A 22718-nucleotide genomic window follows, 5' to 3' on the forward strand; every position below is an offset into this window, starting at 1 on the left:
TGAGAACTATAAATCCAAAATTCATTATAAGCCAGTATCATTTGGCATTGTTGGTTTTAAATTAAAATTGTTTAGGTTTTTATCATTAACCAGTAAGGACGATCAAAATTATATGCAAGCTTGTTGCTGCACGCAACAAAATAAATCCAAAAGTATTTCTAGACTGTTATCCATTCCATCTAATTTGACTTTCCATGACATTTAACATTCAAATTCCAGACCAGAAATATTTCACTAATACTGCCCTTCAACTTCAAATAGGATCAATTATGTAGATTTTTTCCCTAAAATTATAATTCTGTTTCTTACAAGATATATGAAAACACATAAACGTATTTACTTTACACATTACACCTCTCTCTCTCTCTCTCATACACACGCACACACACACCCACACACCCCTCTCCCCCCTTTCCTGACTTTATGTACCAGCATGCCGTAACAGATTTTGTTAATAACTCATGACAGGCTGGGATTTCCAAAGAAGGCCAAGGGAGTTGAGCACCTTGTACTCATTGAAATTCAACTGCAGTTGGGCACTTAACACGCTCAGGCTCCTTTGAAAATCTCAGCCATAACTTTGACAGGCAAATATTTATTCTTAAACCTAAATAATTGGTGGATAAAGTGAATGCAGCTGGACAATTTTCATATTATTTTAAAAGAAAAACACTGATGAAAATTCAAGAGGCGAAGAGTGTATTTGTCTCCCTTGCAATGCATTTAAACCTGCTCATCTGAAAGACTGCAGATATTCATAATAAACCAATAGATGGTCTAAACCATGAAATGACATGAGGATTCCATTCTTAAAGCCACTAAACACTTGGCTGACATTTGATTAAGGAGGAACATGGATGCTATGTTGTCCTTAATCGCCCCCTCTGTCAACACCATAGCTGTTCCTCCATTGAGGAGTGATCTAAGCAGGCCATATGAGTGAAATTGGCGCTCCTGTAGATACCAGAAGGCAGTGTTAGAAACAGTAGTCTCATTAAGATGCAGAGATTAGAGCACATGCAGTAGCAATTAAAAAAGACTCCTTGCTCTATACAACCAGTGCTCCTCAACCCTGACCTGAAATGATTAATCTAGCAGGTGGTCAAGTCCCGTTTCAATCCTTTACCAACACCGCTAGTAAGAATGGCAGTTTTGGTGACAGACAATTGTACATCAAGGACCTGACTTAAGCCACTATTTTATTCGCAAATTAATACCTATGAGATGACTATGACTTCAGTTCTCTACTATCCAGGGATAAGTTTGGATAAATAACCTAAAGATATAAAGGTTCTATATTCCATTATCAATCCCCAGAAGTTCATAATATTTTTATTTCAGTGAATGAGAAGTGTGCTATAAGCAAAATACTATCTATATTTGCATTACTACAGCTGCTCATTGCTGAAAATCAAAAGAAAAAAAACCAAAACAAAACCTTACTTGGGTCACGACTGTTGTATGGCCATCCTGAGGCAGATAAAAAAGATGGCACTGGAGAGCTTGCCCTGCTGTCAGTCTCTACTTGCTGTGTAATATGACGCACAGTTTCTTTATTTTTTCTGTTCTTTCTGCGTCCAGTGGGTTGCCAGCCATCCCCTGCTCCTTGTTCTGAGAAAGTATTCTGTATTGCACTATCCTTGGCAGAACGCAATTCATTCCCTCCATAGTGAGATGGTGAAATTTGCTCCTCTTTGATACGCAAAGACCCATAGCCCATGTCACTGGACCAAAGAGACTGGGATGAAATGTCATCATGGCTATCTGTTTTTGGTTCCTGATCCTCTTTTCCATAACTGCTCCCTCCTTCATGACAGCTAGCAATGGCCGAATCTCCAGAAGAGTTCGCGGGACTTGTTCGTCGAGCTAACCACGGAGAAATACTCCTACCAGCCACCACTGCTGAAATCAAAGCATCTGTACTACTGCTGGAAGCGGCCCCAAGTTCATAATCAACAAGATCATCTGAGGCATCAGACTTTATACTTATGTCAAGAGCTGCCTTTATGAAATTGTGACAAGCTTGTACAATATCAGTCATCTGGAGATAGCTAGCAGCTGACATCACCTCAATGACATTTCTGCTCGTCAGTGCTAAGTGTGCAGAATACATGAAGTCAATGATGGCTTTAAAGCCCTGTGCAGTTACAATGTCTAAATGAGTGACTGTGGCCTGGTCAGATGTCTTCTGCACCTGGCAGTAAAGAGTCTTGAAGTAGCGGCTGCTCCCGAGCAGGACATTTTTGTGAGCCTTAAAGATCTTCCCCTCCACTATAATGCAAACATCACAGAGGATGCCATGCTGTCTCTGCTCATTGAGCTCACGAAGCAGATGACGGTAATGGGAGGCAATCTCCATATCTTCCTTTCGGTTATTCATTTGGGAATCTTTGTGTTTCCTCGTCCACAGACTCTGGAGGGAGAAAGGAAAGCATTACCTCAAAATGCAAAACAAATGTAAAAATGTATTTTGTCAATAGCACTGGTGAAAGGAACTGAAACTGCACCACACTAAATGCTCTTCGAGGATTATCTTGTCATCATAAAACAAAAATTATTTCCTAGCACAGATTGTGTGTTCCTTATGTGATTAATCTTAACCATGATGCTAGTATTCAAATAATTCACATTATTAAGAGAAATCAGAGTGGAAGTTCAACTCCCTAATATACAGGAACATCTCAGACATTATTTTACATGTACCACTGATTATACTTTAAATTAACACAGGATTACGGTGAAAAAGCTTGTCAGTAAGGGCTTGTACACACAGTGGGATAATGCACACTATGGGAGCTATGATTTCTAAAGTGCAGTAACATGTTTTGCATTAATTGTTGCGTGAATACCCTGCTGGTGTGCACTAAAGGTTCCCTAGTGTGCTTTAACATAGTACTGTTTCAAGCAGCACTAAGTCAGAGAACACTAGGGAATCTTTAGTGCACACCAGCAGTCAACATGGTCCAATTAATGTGCAACATGTTAGTGCTGTAGACAAGCTTTGTGTTACTGAAATGGTCCTGGTAAAATACCTGTCAGTTTTTATCATTTAAGACTTGATAAATAAGAACTAGAGTTGAAACTATGCTAATGGATGCAAACCACTGAATAGTATCCTGTAGCGGTAGTATTTCCTTAGGGGGGAAAAGCCCAACTTATGTATAGGACGCTAAATACTCTAAATCCTCAAACAGTAAAAGTCAATTGAAACCAGCCATTTACTTTGCTATATTGTTGCTTTGGGGCTATAATGCCGTTACAGTGTCAGAGAAAAATCAGATCTGAAACCACATTTCGGAAAATTTTAAATCCCCACTCAATCAAGTAAAGTTTTAATGTATAAAGACTATGAAGTTAATTTCACCTGAACTTTAACTCGTTTTCTATTTACGATCAAAACATTTTTACAGGTTTCAGAGTAGCAGCCATGTTAGTCTTTACCATTTTTAGTGTCACGATAAATTTATTTGCCAGGCATACTTTTTGAATGGAATGGATTTGATTTAGTCTCTATATAATCACCCTTTTTTCAATCAAGGGCCCCTAAAACACTATTTGTTCACCAAATACTGTGGATGTATGCATAGTAAGGATTCTCTGACTTCCAAAACAGTAACTTTTGCATCAGACTTGGACTTTTACCCACCAATTCAGAAGACCCTTACAGCAGATTCCTGCCAAGCCTGGATGACGCTACTAGCATTGCCAACATCAATATATATTCCCTGACAATCTTTAATTTAAATGTATAGTTTTGTTTTGTTGTTGTTTTTTTTTTAACCGCCAGCAGAAGTCTTCCCTCTTAAAGCTGCTAAATGTTCTAACTTGTTTCTTCTAAAGAAATTCATAAAACAAGATGTGTTAAGGTTAACATTTTTTCCATAACGCAAGTAGGATCAAATTCACAAGTGAAGTGATAAACTACTATTTAATTATTATTTTTAAATACTCCAATATCAGCATGAACATAGTCCACATATGGTTTCCATATAGCATTAAATAAGTCACCTCTGTCTTAGAGTGACAGAATCTGAACCCAAAATCTTCAGGAAAAAAAGGAGAGAGAGAAAAAAAAGAAGATCAATAGTATGCTGTAAGACCTCTCCATTTGAGGGACCTCTCTGATGACTTCAAACTTCAGAAGGTGAGCTACTGTTTCACACATTGCTCTGTCTGCAGAAGTTCCTTGAGGTCTGCAAGAAGATAACGGTCTCCACAGGAATGTGAAAATTCCATGGCATAGTATCTTCTTTGACCAGTGACAGTTGAAAACAGTAGCCTCTTCCAAGGGAGGAGGAATCCTTGGACAGGTAGAACTGGTAGCCATGTGTTATTTTTGGTGTTTAAATTCCAGATGGAGTAAGCCCTAGATTTTCCTCCTTGGGAATATCTATCCTCTTCCTTGGGAGTAACCAGAAGCTCTTTTAAAGAAGTACCAGGGAAAACAAACCCCATAAGAGGGCTAGACTTTTTGGTGCAAATTAGAAGAGGCTGATGCTATGTACCTGCAGAATATCTGGATGACATCACTGCAGGTAAATTTCCAGGTTCAACCAGTGGTCCTCAGGATATAGGTGTCCTGAAGATTGCACTGGAAGCCATTACCCATGCCACAAATCTTAGCCCACGTCTACACTACTGCGGTAAGTCAACTTAAGTTTCACAACTCCAGCTACGTGAAGAACATAGCTGGAGTTGACGTAGCTTAGGTCGACTTAGGGGTAGACGGGAGACACTCTCCCGTTGACTTATCTTGCTCCTCTTGTTCCCAGTGGAGTACCGGGGTCGACCAGACAGTGAACTGCCATTGAGTTAGCGGGTCTTCAGTAGACCCACTAAATTGACCCCCTGTGCACTGATCACCGGAGCATCGATCCAGGGGTAGCGTAGACATAGCCTTAAGACCCTATACAAGCATCAGACAGACAGACAGTCTTCTCTCACCAAAGTGAGAGAACATTTGAAAATCATTTCTTCCAATGTTTGGACTTGAAAGGAAAAAATTGTTAAAAATACTGTGATTGAGGATTTGACTGCCACAGCTCCATAATTTTGCACCAGTGGGCTCCTGAAAGCCCCCTTCTCAGATGGAAGGACAGTATTTTTGATTAAAGAAGCCACTAGTGCATCTACTTTTAGAGGCTGTAGAAGTCTTTTTGCCTTTGGGAAATTGGAACCACCATATAGGATCAGATGAGTGGTCCATCATCCATGCATTCATTCAAAGGAAGATGCAAGAAATCTCAGTTATGAAGTGAACAGGTTTTTTATATATTTGTCTTCTTTCCTTTTGGTGTTCTCATTCCAACATGAAAGTTTACATGAAAAGGAGCAACTTCTTGGACTTGGTTGGAAACAGGCTCCCCTTGGAGTTACTGTTCCTCATTTTGCTATGGATAATATCAAGCATATTTAGCAACATTTTCATCCATCTTGAAGAATTTAGGCAGCAACAGCCTTTTGTGGGTTTCTTCTTCAATGCCTTCCATCTGAAGTTCAGAGAATTTCCTTAGCATTTGATAAGGAAGACCTCTGCCACTACTTGTGTTTCCCTCAGCTTATTTTGACTATATGTATGTTTTTTCTTTGTGTGTTGTCTGCCTTCTGGATATACATCTCATTACTAGTTATCTTCCAACAGAGAAAAGCCATTTGTACCACAGTGATGAAATCAGTGTAAGTGTCTAGACTGAAGATGGCTAGGATAAAGGAATCTGTGCAAGCTTGTGATGTGAATCTCCTGGTGCCTTTCTTAGGTTTTTTTGTTTGTTTGTTTGTTTTAAATTCAAGCAGGGCTTCTTTAACTAGATCCTTTTGAGACTGAGCCCCTGGAGCTAACCTGAATCAATCTTTACTAGCCTTGTCCTTACGGACAGAGCACTTGCTAGCCTCACTGGATGAGGAGAGCTTCTCACTGGATTTGGCTATTTCCTGTTCAGTATATTCTTACTAGATTCTAGAGCATAGCAATAAAGGACCAAGTATCACCTTCCTTCCCACTCACCAAGACCTTGGCAGAAGATGCAGCCTCTGGGCAGGATGAAAGAATCACTAACCAAAGAAGGGCAAGAGTTGGATGATCCTAGTTTGCTTGCCCATATTTCTAAGGGCACTAAAGAGGAAGCAGAAGGCTGGAGGATACATTTGGGGGGTGAAACTCTGGACTCTCCCCCAAAATGCTTCCCTATGGGGCAGGCTCTTTGGAACGTAGGCCATGCAAATCTGCCAGGTATCTTGAGGAGGAGGGCTGGCAGTAAGTAGCTGTGGCATTGTCAGACACGATAGAGGCAGACTGCATGAGAACTAAAACCAGTTTGGAGTGTGGACTGACCCAAAGAAAGTGGGGGCTCTCAATTATTCTGCTCTGAGTTCATGCTCTACTAAAATATTAAGTATAAGAGTGGTAAGAGTACTGGAAATGAGACTCTGCAGGACCATGAAAGGTGGCTTACTGCAAAAGCACTGTAGTTTTATTACTGTAGCACCTAAAAGCCTTAGTCATGGACCAACATCCCACTGTGGTAGAACAAACACGAACAAAAAGACCTGTCCCACACAGGTTACAATCTAAGGATAACACAATAGACAAAATAGAGTAAAACAAAACAATGAGACAATATTGGTCAGCATAACAGACAATGGCCCCAGCAGTTAGACCACTGATGTGCTATCAACTTTTTCTAGGTATCATGGAAAAATAAAAGTTTAAGGACAGTTTTGAAGGAGCATCATTCGATAACTTTGCAGATGTTTATGGGGGCACTCCTCAAGCGTGATGGACAGCACAGGAGAAAACATGAAAGTGCTTGTTTAAAAGTTTAATAAGTAGGCAATGGAGGGTAGCATCAGCAACCAATCAGAGGCGGGAGTCAACTTCTCAATAGAGAATGACATGACAGGTAGGGTGGAGACAGGCCATGAAGATCCTTGAAAATGAAGACAAGTTGCTCATGTTTGATGCAAAAATGTACTGCATGTTGAGAATTTTCTAGTCTTTGGGTTCTTAGATTCATCTACTTGAGGGAAGGGGAGCATGCTAGCTTGGAGACTAACAAAAATCACTCAACAGTAAATCTGAAACTGGCAGAATAGCTACAAAAGAAAAAGAGAACACCTCACTACTGGAAAGAGACTGAATTTCTCATTCCTGCCTCCCTAAACTGAAGAGAGTCTGGAGACTGAAAGCCAGGAGGACACAAAAAAATACTTTCTGCCATCAATTAGCAAGGTGATGAAACTACTATTTGTGAAGACTAGTGGCTATCGCAACAAGAGAATTCCACATTATCTGTCACCTTCAAATTTGTGCGCAATAATAAGAATATTTGTGTTCAGTTTGACTAGTGAAGTTCAACATCTTCCAATCTGAGAGAAACAGTTATAAATTACTTGATCTGTGTGTCACAGAACCTGTCACCTTATATGCTTTGTTCCACATTCACCTTTTATAACATCATTGTACTTTTTATATAAGAGGTCTTTGGTTGAGAAATTAAATATGCCTCAAATTCAGAAGAGTTAGTTAGTTTTTTGTCTACCCATGTCAAACTAGAGCATCCGTTTTATGTCAAGGACCAGTAGGGAATTAGCACAAGTTAAATTTAAGGCAATTTGCTAGTAGTTAATTCAGTAAGCTTCAAAATCCTCCTCTCCCGTGTTCCAGTTTTACACACTACTTTGTGGTTTTGGTTTTCTACCCTACTTTGTGATTAGATATAGCTATTTATGAGAAATAATGGAAGGAGTTCTATAGAAATGTAGCCCCTCCAACTACTAATGGAAGCACCTGAGACTAAAGAAAAATAAACTGGGGAGTAGAAGTCAATTTTATAAAAATGGATCATTACATAGACAAAAATATTAAAATGTGAGCTTATGAAAGCTCTTTTTAATACTCTGAATAAGATTTCAATTAACTCAGATTGGATTATTTAGGCCGGAGTTCCTGTTAGTATTTAAATGTAATGTGGCTTCTGAAAGAGTTAAATAGAAATATTTAATATGAAAAGTCCTAGTTTTGAAGAAAATGACAGGTTTTTTTAAATGAAAATATTTACTAGATGAAGTCATACATGTGCCAAATACATTTCTACTAACACAGATGAAAGATTTCAAAAAATAAAATAATAAATAAGTGACAACTTCTGGAATGATTTCACTAACTATAATAGAGTCATTAATAGATTAACAAAATTAAAGAAACATGGCATCGGGGTATTAAAATTCAGGTCTCAAATTAACAAACTTGAAAGTTTTACTATAAAGTGTATGGATTAGCATTACTCTAACTTTGCTTCATGAGGGGTTTTAGTTCTATATTTTGAAACATTTACTCTATTGTCTCCACATCTCTGTCTCTCTCTCACACACACACACAGTCCTCTACCGATCTCTCTGACATGCTTTAATTCTCCAAAGTCTAATGTTAGTAAGACTCTTGAAAATGTATCTATTTTTGTTTAATATGAAGTCATCCATATGAAGTCATCATTCATTTATTCTTCACTAAGCCTTTACTTGTATCCTGCATATTTCAAAGATGTCTTACTTTTTATAATTTTGTCCCAAATTTCAAATACTTGCATGTGTGCATAACTTTACACATTGTTAGTAGTCCCACGAAAGTCAGTATGTAACAAAGTTAAGCGCACACACAGTCTTTGGTTATCAGAGATTAAAGCCTCATTTTACAAACAGGATCCATCTATAACCAAACTTTAGTATATCTAGCTTCATGTCAAGATACCCAAAAACACATAAGGAAGCAGCCTTTAAAGAAAGGATGTGAGAAGTATGAAGAGTTGCTGAGTTTGGAGAGAGTACATGATTTAAGATTTAGCCTATATCTCAGTCAAAAAATAGAATACCAAGAACAGACAAGTTCTAGTTTTGGATCAGAACAGTCTGCACCGTTATCGAAAGCAAAATGTAAGTAAGAGCTGTACTGGCTTTTTTGGCAGACACATTCTGTTACCAATATTTCACTCATCACACAACAGTATTATCTACTTATATAATTACTGATGTCATTAAAAATATTTTCTGAAACTATATTTATTTAGGAAGTTAACCTGTTTACAAATCCTTGCCATGTAAATATCAGGAGACAAAACAACCATTACAACAATGAGCTTTCGAGAAACTTACAGTAATAAAATAGAGATCTGATGATTAAATAAGGTTTTACCATATTACAGAGTGAGCATCTTCATACTACTTTATAACATGATGTTTTGGTGATTTTATAAAACTGAGTGAAACGTCTGATTACACATTTAACAAAAACAGACAGATCTATCAATTGTTAATATTCGAAAAAATTGGAAAGTAACTTTTTTTTGGCAAGTGAGTATACTCCTGGTACTGAATAAATGGTAACCAAATAGCTAAGTAACTATTTGTCCTCCGTCTATATTGTTGGGTACACAATTGGTGTGTCAATTGTTCCATAACCATCACCTCCCACATTTTTGAATGATTCCTCTAGTGTTGGACTATTTATCTTTTTCCAAGGCTACCAGTAGCCTTGCAGCTACTAGCAGATGAGAGATTAATTCTTCACTTCCTTGTGTGTGACCATTTCTGCTAGAAAGCCCAGGAGGATTACCAAAGAATCATTTGGTAATAAATATCCAACAATTGTGGTAGTGTAATAAGCTGCATCCAAATACTCTCTAATGACTGGACATGTCCACCATATATGCACAAATCTCCACTCACTCCACAATTTCTTCAGCACTTATCGCCATTCAGTCCCCCCCCTCCCCCCCCGCCCCGCTCTCTATATATATTAACCTGACCAATGTTAGGTACCCTTGAAAAAACATCTTAATCTAAATCTCAGATTGAGATTGCTGATCCTCTTTTCCAGATCAAATCCCATTTCTCTTGGGTAATGCGTCTATCCAGATCCTTTCACCAGTATGTCATGTGATGTCACTAAAATTTTAGTTTCATAAATTCTATCTGAGCATTGCTGTGTATTCCTCCTTAATTCCACTGAATTTTACTTTACACAACCCATTTCCAATACACAACTATCACATGGAAATTTCCAGCCTTTAGGAAAAACTTCAAACAGAATGTATCCAAGTTTAAAGTGCTGTATAGTTTCCTACTTGGAAAGTATTCATTGGGGTCACAACAGATACAGATTTCAGAGCGGCAGCCGTGTTAGTCTGTATCCGCAAAAAGAAAAGGAGTACTTGCGACACCTTAGAGACTAACAAATTTATCTGAGCATAAGCTTTCGTGAGCTACAGTTCACTTCATCGGATGCATACAGTAGAAAATACAGTGGGGAGATTTTATATACACAGAGCCAGAAGAGTACCCAGAAGTTACCTACTACAGGACAGGCCCAACAAAGAAAATAACAGAATGCCACTAGCCATCACCTTCAGCCCCCAACTAAAACCTCTCCAGCGCATCATCAAGGATCTACAACCTATCCTGAAGGACGACCCATCACTCTCACAGATCTTGGGAGACAGGCTAGTCCTTGCTTACAGACAGCCCCCCAACCTGAAGGAAATACTCTCCAGCAACCACACACCAAAAACACTAACCCAGGAACCTATCCTTGCAACAAAGCCCGTTGCCAACTGTGTCCACATATCTATTCAGGGGACACCATGATAGGGCCTAATCACATCAGCCACACTATCAGAGGCTTGTTCACCTGCACATCTACCAATGTAATATATGCCATCATGTGCCAGCAATGCCCCTCTGCCATGTACATTGGCCAAACCAGACAGTCTCCACGTAAAAGAATAAAGGGACACAAATCAGATGTCAAGAATTATAACATTCAAAAACCAGTTGGAGAACACTCCAATTTCTTTGGTCACTCGATTACAGACCTAAAGGTGGCAATTCTTCAACAAAAAAAATCTTCAAAACCAGACTCCAATGAGAGACTGCTGAATTGAAATTAATTTGCCAACTGAATACAATTAACTTAGGCTTGAATAAAGCCTGAGAGTGGATGGGTCATTACACAAAGTAAAACTATTTCCCCTTGTTATTTCCCCTCCTACTGTTCTTGTCAACTGCTGGAAATGGCCCACCTTGATTATCACTACAAAAGGTGCCCCTCCTTATCTCCCCCCACCCCCCGGTTCTCCTGCTGGTAATAGCTCACCTTTCCTGATCACTCTTGTTACAGTCTGTATGGTAAAACCCATTGTTTTATGTTCTCTGTTTATATAAAATCTCCCCACTGTATTTTCCACCTTATGCATCCGATGAAGCGAGCTGTAGCTCACGAAAGCTTATGCTCAAATAAATTTGTTAGTCTCTAAGGTGCCACAAGTACTCCTTTTCTTTTAACAGATACAGAGCTTCCTCAAAAAAAAAAAAAGATATCAACACCACATTTATAAAATATCCATTAATGTGGTATGAACCGAGGTTGAAAAAGTAGGGCACCACCAACCCAGACCTCCATCTACAACAGTCTGTCCAATTTCCTATGGTAGTTACATAAGATACTAACAACCAACCCACTGCTTACCTTCATTGCAGTGTTAGCCCATGTTAACTGCACTCAAATTAGCCTACATCACATGACAGCAGTCACACCGCAAAGTTTTTGAGCTGCACAGAATGTATTAACAGCACAGAATAGCTGAGCTCCCACTTCATTACTAGCTCAACCCACAACTCCTGTCCTGACTGGCCAGCTAGCTAGAGTTTAAATCACCACTTCACCCAATCTAAAGAGTTTTGTGTGCGCATGGGAGTCAGGTTAGGGCAGCCCTCGAACTATACCTAAAACTAATACTGCAATTTGGGCAATTCCCCAAAGAATCACTGTGCTGCCAAAGGACAAAAGAGTTCCCCCCATAGCAGGTATGCAAGGGTCCTCTCCCACAACTCAAGAGATGTGTGTAGGATGTGTGACTACAAGTCTCCTGTTGGTTCAGGAAGTGAAAAAATTAGGGCTGTCAATTAATCGCCGTTAACCCATGCGATTAACTCAAAAAAAATTAATCGTGATTAATCGCTGTTTTAATTGCGCCATTAAACAGAATACCTATTGAATATTTTGGATATTTTTCTACATTTTCAAAAATATTGATTTCAATTACAACACAGAATTCCAAGTGTACAGTGCTCATTTTATATTATTTTTATTACAAATAGTTGCACTGTAAAAATGATAAACAAAAGAAATAGCATTCACCTCATACAAGTACTGTAGTGCAATCTCTTCATCGTGAAAGTGCAACTCACAAATGTAGCTTCTTTGTTACATAACTGCACTCAAAAAACCAAAACAATGTAAAACTTTAGAGCCTACAACTCCACCCAGTCCTACTTGTTGTTCAGCCACTTGCTAAGACAAACAAGTTTGTTTACATTTACGGGAGATACTGCTGCCTGCTTCTTATTCACAATGTCACCTGAAAGTGAGAACAGGTGTTTGCATGGCACTTTTGTAGCTGGCGTTGCAAGGTATTTACACGCCAGATATACGAAACATTTGTATGCCCAACATTTGTATGCCCCTTCATGCTTTGGCCACCATTCCGGAAGCGTATGCTGATCCCTGCTGATGACGCTCGTTAAAAAAATAATGCATTAATTAAACTTGCAACTGAACTTCTTGGGGGAGAATTGTAGGTCTCCTGCTCTGTGCTTTACCCGCATTCTGCCATATATTTCATTTCATAGCAGTCTCGGATGCTGACCCAGCACGTTGTTCGTTTTCAGAACACTTTCACTGCAGATTTGACAAAATGCAAAGAAGGTACTAATATGAGATTTCTAAAGATAGCTACCGCACTCAACCCAAGGTTTAAGAATCTGAAGTGCCCTCCAAAATCTGAGAGGGACAAGGTGTGGAGTATGCTTCTAGAAGTCTTAAAAAAGCAACACTTCGATGCAGAAAATACAGAATCCAAACTACCAAAAAAGAAAATCAACTTTCTGCTGATGGCATCTAACTCAGATGATGAAAAACGAACAAGCGTCAGTCTGCACTGCTTTGCATCGCTATTGAGCAGAACCCATCATCAGCATGGATGCATGTCGTCTGGAATGGTGGTTGAAGCATGAAGGGACATATGAATCTTTAGCACATCTGGCACATAAATATCTTGCAACACCAGCTAAAACAGTGCCATGTGAACGCCTATTCTCCCTTTCAGGTGACATTGTAAACAAGAAGTGGGCAGCACTGACTCCTGCACAGAGTGGATTTGATTTAAATCATGATTTAAATCACTAGTCAGGAAGACTCTATTTAATCATAGATTTCTACACAGACGTGCATTCTTGTTGGTTGTTATAACCTTAATACGTATTCTTCACAACTCAGAGATAGATGTAGGTTTCATTTTTAGAAGGTACACATGATATATTTTTAAAACTTTTCAGATTAGTTTTACAGGTATATCAGAAAACGAATGATTATTTGGTTATTTTATTTACCGAAGGGAATTGAAGCAAATATTTATTGAAGTCACTGGGAGATGAACTAGCTCCAATTCAACAGGTTAATCAATAATTGGAGGATTTTCTTGCCATGCTGTATTAGGAAGAGAACATTATCAGACAGACATTTAAATTGTTTTATTTAACTAAAAACAATAATGCTATGTATTCTGGATTTTTTTCTTCAACAGCAAACATAATATTTTAACAAAACAAACATATGAATTTTTGAATTTAAACATTCAAGTTTTTTAAAATCAGGTTTGTTTTTGTTAAAATTGTTTTTAACTAAAACAGTTAAATGAAATATTTTTTTAAAAAAACAAAAATTAAATTGACTACATCAGCCAGGTCAACATGAGGAACTTAAAATATTGGCTTCTGCAGCTAACTCAGTCATCTTCACCTTCATTTTCCTGTTTGTTCATAATCTGGAAAAGAAAAACAAGCTTTCCTGCTTTTTCAGGTCCCAAACGATTTCTCAATTTGGAATGAATTAGTCCAAAGGAAGAAAATATTCTTTCTACAACATCAGAAGAAGCTACTGCTGTTAAAAGTGAGATTATCACTTCAACTGTCTCTGAATCCAAGTGCTTAAGTGACTTCCACCAGTTCACTGGTGTGACTTTATTTCATCATCAGCAAACATTTCTTGAATGGTTCTTATTCCCAAACTGGGTCTCTCTTACGGCCTGCTGCCATTATAGTTTTCCCTTCTAGTGAGAGAATGGTATGGTAGATCTCAAATCAATGAAGGCTACACTCAGAAAGACCTCAAGTTTTCTGGAATATGCTGCTCAAACAGTTTCACTTTTGTTTCTACTGCCTGTCCCTCCCTTCCCACATTTATCTCCAGCCTTCTTTTCCGCCCCCAGCAATCTTCTATTCATTGAACTTTTTGAAACTTTGCACTTTTAGAGAGAGGTAAGGGATTGACTCTGTGTACACACATTTGCAGAGGGACAATAGGGTTGAGGTCCGTTATTTCTCACCTCTATATATTTATTTATTTTAAAACATTTTTGCTGTTAACCAGCATATTATCTCTGGAGACACAAATTCACAGTTTGAGAACTGCAAAACTAAGCATCTCTGACGGCATCTTCTAGACTGAGCACTGAGTCCCATTGGATAGATAGAAAGATTAACCTAAATAATCTATATAGAAGCCCCTGGAACCCCATAAGATTGGGTCCCTAATCCATGAACTATTGGAACTCATTTACAAAACTTTCCTTAAACATTACATCAATATAGTCTCATACTATAGAATTAGAATTTATAATCCCTATTCCATGATGAGATATCTTTGAGCTAGAATGTATCTTAATTAACGCTTTCTTTAGACAGGTTTTTTCCTCAAAAAGCATTTTATCAAAAAATCCAATTTAAATCCGATTTTAAAAAAATCATTGATTTTTATCCACCCTGCTCCTGCACATGTAAACAAACTTGTTTGTCTCAGGGATTGACTGAACAAGAAGTAGGACTGAGTGGACTTGTAGGCTCTAAAGTTTGACATTGTTTTGTTTTAGAAAGCAGGGGGGTTTTGGTGAATAATTTGACATTCGTAAATTCAAATTTCATGATAAAGTGATTGCACTACAGTACTTGTATTAAGTGAACTGAAAAATACTATCTTATTTTTACAGTGAAAATATTTATAATAAAAAATAAATAAAGTGATCACTGTACATTTTGTATTCTGCGTTGAAACTGAATATATAGTATTTGAAAAAGTGGAAAAATGCCAAAATATTTAAATAAATGATATTTTATTAACATTGCGATAAATTTTTTTTAATCGCTTGACAGCCTTTGAAAAAATTAACAGGAGCTAGTGATATCTTTGACCATTAGGATCTATTTTTCAATTTGCAAAAAGCTACATCCCACGAAAAGAAACCAGGAGTAAATAAATGGCACTCTCTCAAATCCTGTCAGGGTGATATACACCAATAAATAGCTGCAAATTTTGGTAATCCTAAAATTAAATATCCATTGTAGAAAGACAGAAGCTTTGCAATTGTCTACTACTTTGACAATGTTATATAACAGATACTATGGATATCAAGCTATTTATAGTTTTTTAATACCAGTTTTATGGTACAAGAGAATAAATTATTCTGCTAACCAATCTGAACAGAGGAAGTTTTAATTGATAAATAGCTTGGAGAGCTCATTTCCAGTGGTTTAGAAAACATGTGTTAGATATATCATTCAAAGGGTTTAGTATTTTACCGGGCTGAACTTTGAAATATGGTAAATCCCACCTCTGCTCTGCATTAATATGCCCAACAACCATGTTAGTTTCCCCAAGTACAGCCTCTCACTTTCTAGGGAACAAAGGAATAAGGACACTGCAGAGACAGCATCCCCAATCTCCAAAACAGAAAGTTGCTCTAGTCTACAGGACTTTTCTGATTGATCTATCAGTTACTATAACACCCTCCAGAGGGAGGAAAATCTGGTACTCTGATAAAGGAAGGTTGCTACAACAGTGCCTTCCAAGAGGCCAGTGAACCATGAAAGCTCATCTGTAGGGACTCTGACAAATCCTCCCCCCACACAAACAATAAACTGTAGTCTGAACATATTTTCTCCGCAAGCTAATGTGCAAATATAGTAATTTGATTCTACTGAAAGCATATTAATAAACAAACTGCAAAAATAGTATAGAGATTGTTTCTAAACAAAAATGCACTTACACAATAGTAAAATCAAGTATGGGCTTTTAAATCTCAGCAGATTTAATTTTACTTAGCCATATGTCAATTTATAGCTATAGGTCAGAATGACACTGCTCACATTTTTACAGGCTAGGTCGGAAACTAAGTATTAAAAATACGACTCTAAATTACTGCTAGAATGAACCTAGTTCTACAGATACTGTAAATTCAAGAATTTTCTAGTAAATTGCAGATACACACAATGGAACCAAGTCAATGTAATCAGTTGGTGAACAATTTACTGTACTTAGCATGGTCTTGTTTACTTCTTTAACAAGTTAATAAAATACAGCCCAATTTGACACACAAAATAACATTCAGTCTAAGCTTATGGACCATCTTGCTCACATGTTCTAATCCACTTTTTGTGAAATGAGAAACTGTTTTGCACACTCAACAAAATAGTCTTTATCTACTAAATAAAACAACAGGAGCAAAGCTGCAGACTTCAGAACACTAAATTGGGTAGCCTCCTTCAATTGTACCAACACTTGTTAAAATATTCTTTGAACGTTAATATAGAATTGATTAGATACCACCCAAAACTAGAAACCTCAGTAAAAATGACAGTTACTTGAGGTTGTTTGTTTTATTAGAATGGACTTCCTGTGGAAGTTCAACAATGAAGGAGGACTTCATTGAAGTACATCTGTTTCAGGTGGCCACCACTGTAATATCTTACTTTTCACAACATTATCTTTGATGGAAAAAAGTATCTTAGCACTTATTCTAAATTTCACAATGAATTCTAAACTTTAGAGTACCAAACTTTCTACACTTCACAAAAGTAGTATTTCAATGCTAAATCAGTCACTGCAAAGATAATATTTATTGCTTCAACCAAGTAAGGTTTTTCCCCCCAAGTAATACACTTTTTATCTCAAATATCATAATGTGAGATATTTTAAAATACAGCTGAGAAAAAATTATTTAGTTTTCAGACTGAATTAGTATCTGAAAGTTAGAATCTTAAGGGCACAACCCTGCACTAATCTTATCTCCACTGTGCTATGCACTCTAAGCAATTCAAAAATTGTTGATTTTACGCCATCAATACCTAGGCATAAAGGTGTGCCTTCCGGATATAGCAGCAGCCTTACCAAAACTGAGGGATCATCAGTTAAGTTAGAACAGTCCTTCAAAATAGCAAATAGTTATAGGACTATCCTGTCAACATTACGATATGAGTAGTCCCAAGATTAAGATTTAACCCAATTAAAATTAAAGGGTACAAAAAAACCTGCTATATAACACTTTAGTCCCGAATAAAAAGAGATAGGCAGAACACACTTCCTAGGTGTAAAGTAAGTCTACAGAACTGTCCCCCAGAAAAATCTTGGAGACAAACAACAACTCTTCCGCCTCCTCAAAGGTACTTTGTTTCCTTTGCTCAGAAGGAAAACAGCAACAAAAACACAGATTACAAATTTCTTTGATCAATCCAAAGCACGATCCAGGAGAAAGATTTTTTTTTTAGGACAAAAACTAACCAAAAAAATGTACAAACAATTTAGACTGTGTACAATTAAGTACCACATAGCCTTGAGAGTGAAAAAAACAAACTAAGGACATATAAATAATAGGCTACCATAACATAAGAACAGCCATACTGGATCAGACCAAAGGTCTATCTAGCCCAGTATCCTGTCTTCCAACAGTGGCCAATGCCAGGTGCCCCAGAGGGAATGAACAGAACAGATAATCATTAAGTGATCCAACCCGTCATCCATTCCCAACTTCTGGCAAACAGAGGCTATGGACACCATCCCTGCCCATCCTGTATTACTGTATGTATTATACACGATACTAAGAACAACCTAACATTCCATACTCCCCTGGGGGAAAAGCTTAACTGGAATATAGACAAAAAAATTCAAGTGTTGCTCACAGTTATCAAGATAAAACAAATTCAGCTAACAGATTAAGGAAGAACTGAAACTCAGTCCAAAATTCTACCACGTAAAATTAAATGAATGCATCCCATGTTTCTATTTCCCTTATCCCCTGTCCATGCCCACAGTCCCCCCACCCCCCAGCATTCCGACATTTTTTAAATTCCAGTGCAGACGAACTCCGCTAGGTTGGGTCACACTTTCAACTCTTCTACTTGCAGAATAGGACACAGGATGCTTGTCAATTTCACTTGGATCTAGTTGAGAATGCTGGGAAAATAACATGTACAGGAACCCAGGCATAGGTATGTTCTTACACTACTACAAATTAATCGGAAAACAGAAAAACAGAAGAGGATTGTGTCTATGCTTGGGTTACTGCACCTACTTAATGGGTCAGAAAAAGCAGCAGAATGAAAGCACTGATGGACGATGACTCCCAGCAGTCACTCTCCTGCTACTCAAGCTAGCAATGGAAGAGCTCACTCTCCAGAAGCAGAGACTATTTCTGTAAGGATGTATTTCGGGGGGGGAACGTACAGAAGAGAATCTTAGGGATAAGATGGATGATAGAGTACTTCCAATACAAGTTTTCAACAAAATGTGTTTATACTGGGTGTTCAAAAACACACTCAGTTTGCACAATGTTTAAAAGCACAAATGTAAGGCTTGACTAAACAAATTGTCAGACAGAAGTAAGCAACCTTAATTTGATTAAAGAAACGAAGTCCTTTTGGCCAGGAAAAAAAAAATCAAAATTGTGAATTCCAGATTCCTTCAAATATAGACTGATGTCTGTTGTAAGGACAAATTGGACCTTTGGACCTGTAGTGTCACTGAGAACTAGATAAGACTTGCAAAAGAGTATGATGAAGGCACTCCAATATACAATCTTGTCCCTATAAATAAGAGAGAATGAAGACATTGAGTTAAGGACCAGAATGGGTACTTGCCTTTATTTTTACTCCTGCAAACTCTACCCCTAGAAAGCAATGTCTTCTAATGTAAGGAACATTATGGATAAGGCAGAGATCTTTGGGGCTTCATTTCCAATGAAAAGACATGTTTTAAGCTGTGTTTTACTTTTATTAGATTTTTACATAAGCAGAGAATGTTCAGCTTATAAGCCACTTAAGTATCAAGAACAATTAATAGCAGTGGTGAAACAAAAGTAAAATTATTTGATAGGACAACTTTTCATAACTAAGGGATCCTTAGGACATGTAGGATGGAGAGACATTCATCAGAGGGAGTTCAGCATGTCTTTTGTCCCCTTTTCCTTCAGCTTCTAATTTCTCTTTAAAGAGAACTGCTTCCTCTGCACACACAAAAACTCAAGATGTATCCTTGTCTCCCCAGGAATCTGCAAGCACTAACTTTAGATACAGAGGTTCTCACTGGTGATGGGGCAAACATTCCCTTCTTCATAAGTTTAGGCCTGATCCTGCAAAGACCAAACACATGCCTTGATTTCAATGGAACCAGTAAATTAAGCTGATCTTTGTAGAACTGAGACCTAAAATTGCATTTGGCTGTGAATATCTAGTATGTAAGCTGAATGTAAATATCACTGATTGATAAACCTACTTTCCAAGACCATCCCACATCTGGAGGCTTTGCATTTAGAGATCTTTGCTATCACAAACTCTACCAAACTCAAAGGAAAGGTAACTATAGCAAGTAGCATCAAGGGCATTTTATACTTAATGAGACAATGACAAAGTAAACAAATCTGAAACTTTTCAAAACTACTGCTTTGTAAAATAAAAAACAACAGGTGATGTCATAGCCCTGGGCCTCTCAATGTTGATCATTTCCATTAAGACCATTTCTTCTCAATAGTCATGGTGTAATGAGCCTGCAACTATAATTAGCATAATCTGTTGAGGAATATGCAACTGAATTCCGGCACTGGGTTTTGACTAATTTCAAGCTGCAAAAATATTAGGACATAGCTGACATTACTGCAGGAAAATTTTTTCCTTTTAGAAATTCTTACGATAGACAGTGTCCAAGAACACAGAAAGACACCCAATTCAATCAATACAAGAATGGTTAGCAACTACACCCTTGGCATATTTACATGTTCTAACAAATCAATGGATGAGGGAGGGAGTCAACTGATTCAGTCAGGCTATTTCCAAGCACTCTACCTCAAAGAACAGGTTCAAACTCTCAACCTGTATGGAGCAGATTAAGTCAGGAAACTCAAAACATGGCAAAAGATGAGAGCTTAGACACCAGTGGAGTCTACAGTTAGAAGACAACCTCTTCTAGGAGGAGAGCTGAAGGTGTCTGATGGGCCAGAAATATTTATATTCTTTAGACCATGCTACTGCAATGGTGGAGATAAACAAAAACACATTCAAACCCCAACAGCCAGAACTGAAATAAGTGGGAGCAATCAATACAGATTTCACCCTGTGCTCCCAAACCTTGATGGTCAAGCCTTAAATACTGGTCAAATTGGCTGTCAAGAGCTAGGAGCATGCCTCAAGTCCTCAAAGGCCATCTGGCTACAACTGAGTCTCTTGAAACCAATCCAGAATCCTCCCGCTCCAACAAATAGATTCTACAAAATGGTAAGCCATACACTATCAGATGGACAAAAACCCAGAAAGTCTGAAAACTTGTTAAAATATTAGTTTATTAGTTCAGGCTAATGTTGAAGGTGAAGGCATGTTTTCAGAGAAAAACGAGAAACTTCAAAAATAAAAGCATGGTAGAACATTTAGGCCTGGTCTACAATAACAAGGTAAGTCTATCTAAGTTATGCTATTTAAGTTACATAAGGTATGTAACTTAAGTCAACATAGCTTAGATCAACTTACAGCGGTGTCTATGTCACGCTATGTCAACGGGAAACACTCTCCTGCCATCAACAGAACTTCGGCCTCTCAGGGAGGTGGAGTACTGAAGGCGAGGGGAGAGAGCTCTCCCATCAACTTATCATGTTTTCACCAGACCTGCTAAATAGAACAAGAAGCAATAGGCTTAAATTACAGCAAGGGCGGCTTAGGTTGGACATTCCTAACTGTCAGAGATGTTAAGCACTGGAATAAATTGCCTAGGGAGGTTGTGGAATCTCCATCATTGGGGATTTTTAAGAGCAGGTTAGACAAATACCTGTCAGGGATGGTCTAAATAATACTTAGTCCTGCCTTGAATGCAGGGGACTGGACTAGATGACCTCTCGAGGTCCCTTCCAGTTATATGATTCTATGAAATCGATGCCTGCTGCATTGATTGCAGCGGTGCTGATTTAGCTCATAGTGAAGACAAGCCCTTATCCTTAATGGCTTTGAGGGAAAACCTGACAGCATGATGTTCCGTGGCAGATTGAAATGCAAGATAAATTAGGCAACAACAGTTTAAACTTTACAACAGGAGCACACAGGTTTGTATTCTTTAATTAAAAGTTAGCTGAAAGAAAAGTTAAAGAAAAAAATATTGGTTTTTAAACAACTGTGTACGTTTTTACCATCTAAGTAAATTTTAGAATAAACCCACTTTCCTCTTAATAGTCACAAGCAGAATTCAAGGTTTCATGTTTCTCCTACAACAGTCGAGAACATAAAACATTCTAGAGCAGCACAGGCATATCAGCTCTCTGAGCTGTTTGTATCTTACTGGTATATTATTCCTACAACTCTTGTATGAGAAAGACAATTCTGATAAAAAATTATTAAAATTAGTAAGAAAATAAATAAAACAGTGATACAAATTCTGAAACTCTCTCAGTCAAGCCTTACAGCTAACGAGTGTTGAACACCCAGCTATCAGCTGATGGACTAAATATGCTACCTAGTCCACCAATGTAGAAGGCGCTAGAGTTTATGAACACAATTCCAAGATCTACAAGCCATGTGATTGCACAATGGTAATTATGCAGCAGTGTTACCCTTAAAAACGTACAGAATCAAATTTTAGAGTTCACATATTTTAAACTCCTTGGAAAAGGATATTTTTGTTTTGCAATTTTTTAAAGATACTCTTAATTCTAAATGCTGTTTTAAAAAGAGACATTTGTGGTCCTAAAGACACCAATCTGTCCCATTTAATTGATAAAACAATGACGTTAACCTTAAACCTGAAGTAAAATTCAGAGTTTCTCTAACAGTCAACAACAGAATTTCGGGGAGGATGCCCTCCTGCAAATATCGAACCAACTGCCAGATTTTATTAGATGATACCATATTCCTAGACTTAAAGATCAAAGAAATTCAAGACAGTCCAAACATACACACACATTATATGTCAAAAGACAGACTTCCCAATAAGTTTTAATAGGTTGTGACTACAGAAGTAAAACTGTTTGGTACACTGGTGCCCCACTCCCTCACACACACAGAGCAGTGTCTGTATATGTTCTTTTTTAGTTACACCATTTAAAAAGATAACACTACATAAATTCTTTTACATTCATATAATGGTTGATTTGTGTACAGAAGAATTGACCAATATTAAAATGGTTAATTCAACGTAATATTTACAACTTACATAGTCCTTTGCACACATTAGTCTTCAATAATCCTCTGAGGATATCATCATTTTACACATTTAGAAATTACAGCAGAGTTTAAATGGTTTACCAAAGGCCATACAATGCGTGGCAAAACCAAGAGTAAAATCCTGGCCCCACTGAAATTAAGGC

At 37.7% G+C, this 22718-nt stretch overlaps 1 protein-coding gene across 6 annotated transcripts in view; it reads right to left on the reverse strand.

Moving 5' to 3' along the window:
• The window catches only part of ZBTB46 (zinc finger and BTB domain containing 46), a 107841-nt gene that overhangs the window by 75307 nt on the left and 9816 nt on the right, over positions 1-22718 (reverse strand). For all 6 annotated transcript variants that reach the window (XM_077832662.1, XM_077832657.1, XM_077832661.1 and 3 more), the window contains one exon: positions 1444-2413. In XM_077832662.1, the coding sequence (XP_077688788.1) occupies positions 1444-2380 (937 nt within the window). In that variant the 5' untranslated portion in view covers positions 2381-2413. The remainder of the gene's footprint in view (positions 1-1443; positions 2414-22718) is intronic.

The sequence above is a fragment of the Eretmochelys imbricata genome, chromosome 13, assembly GCF_965152235.1.
Source record: "Eretmochelys imbricata isolate rEreImb1 chromosome 13, rEreImb1.hap1, whole genome shotgun sequence".
NCBI classification, from domain to species: domain Eukaryota; kingdom Metazoa; phylum Chordata; order Testudines; family Cheloniidae; genus Eretmochelys; species Eretmochelys imbricata.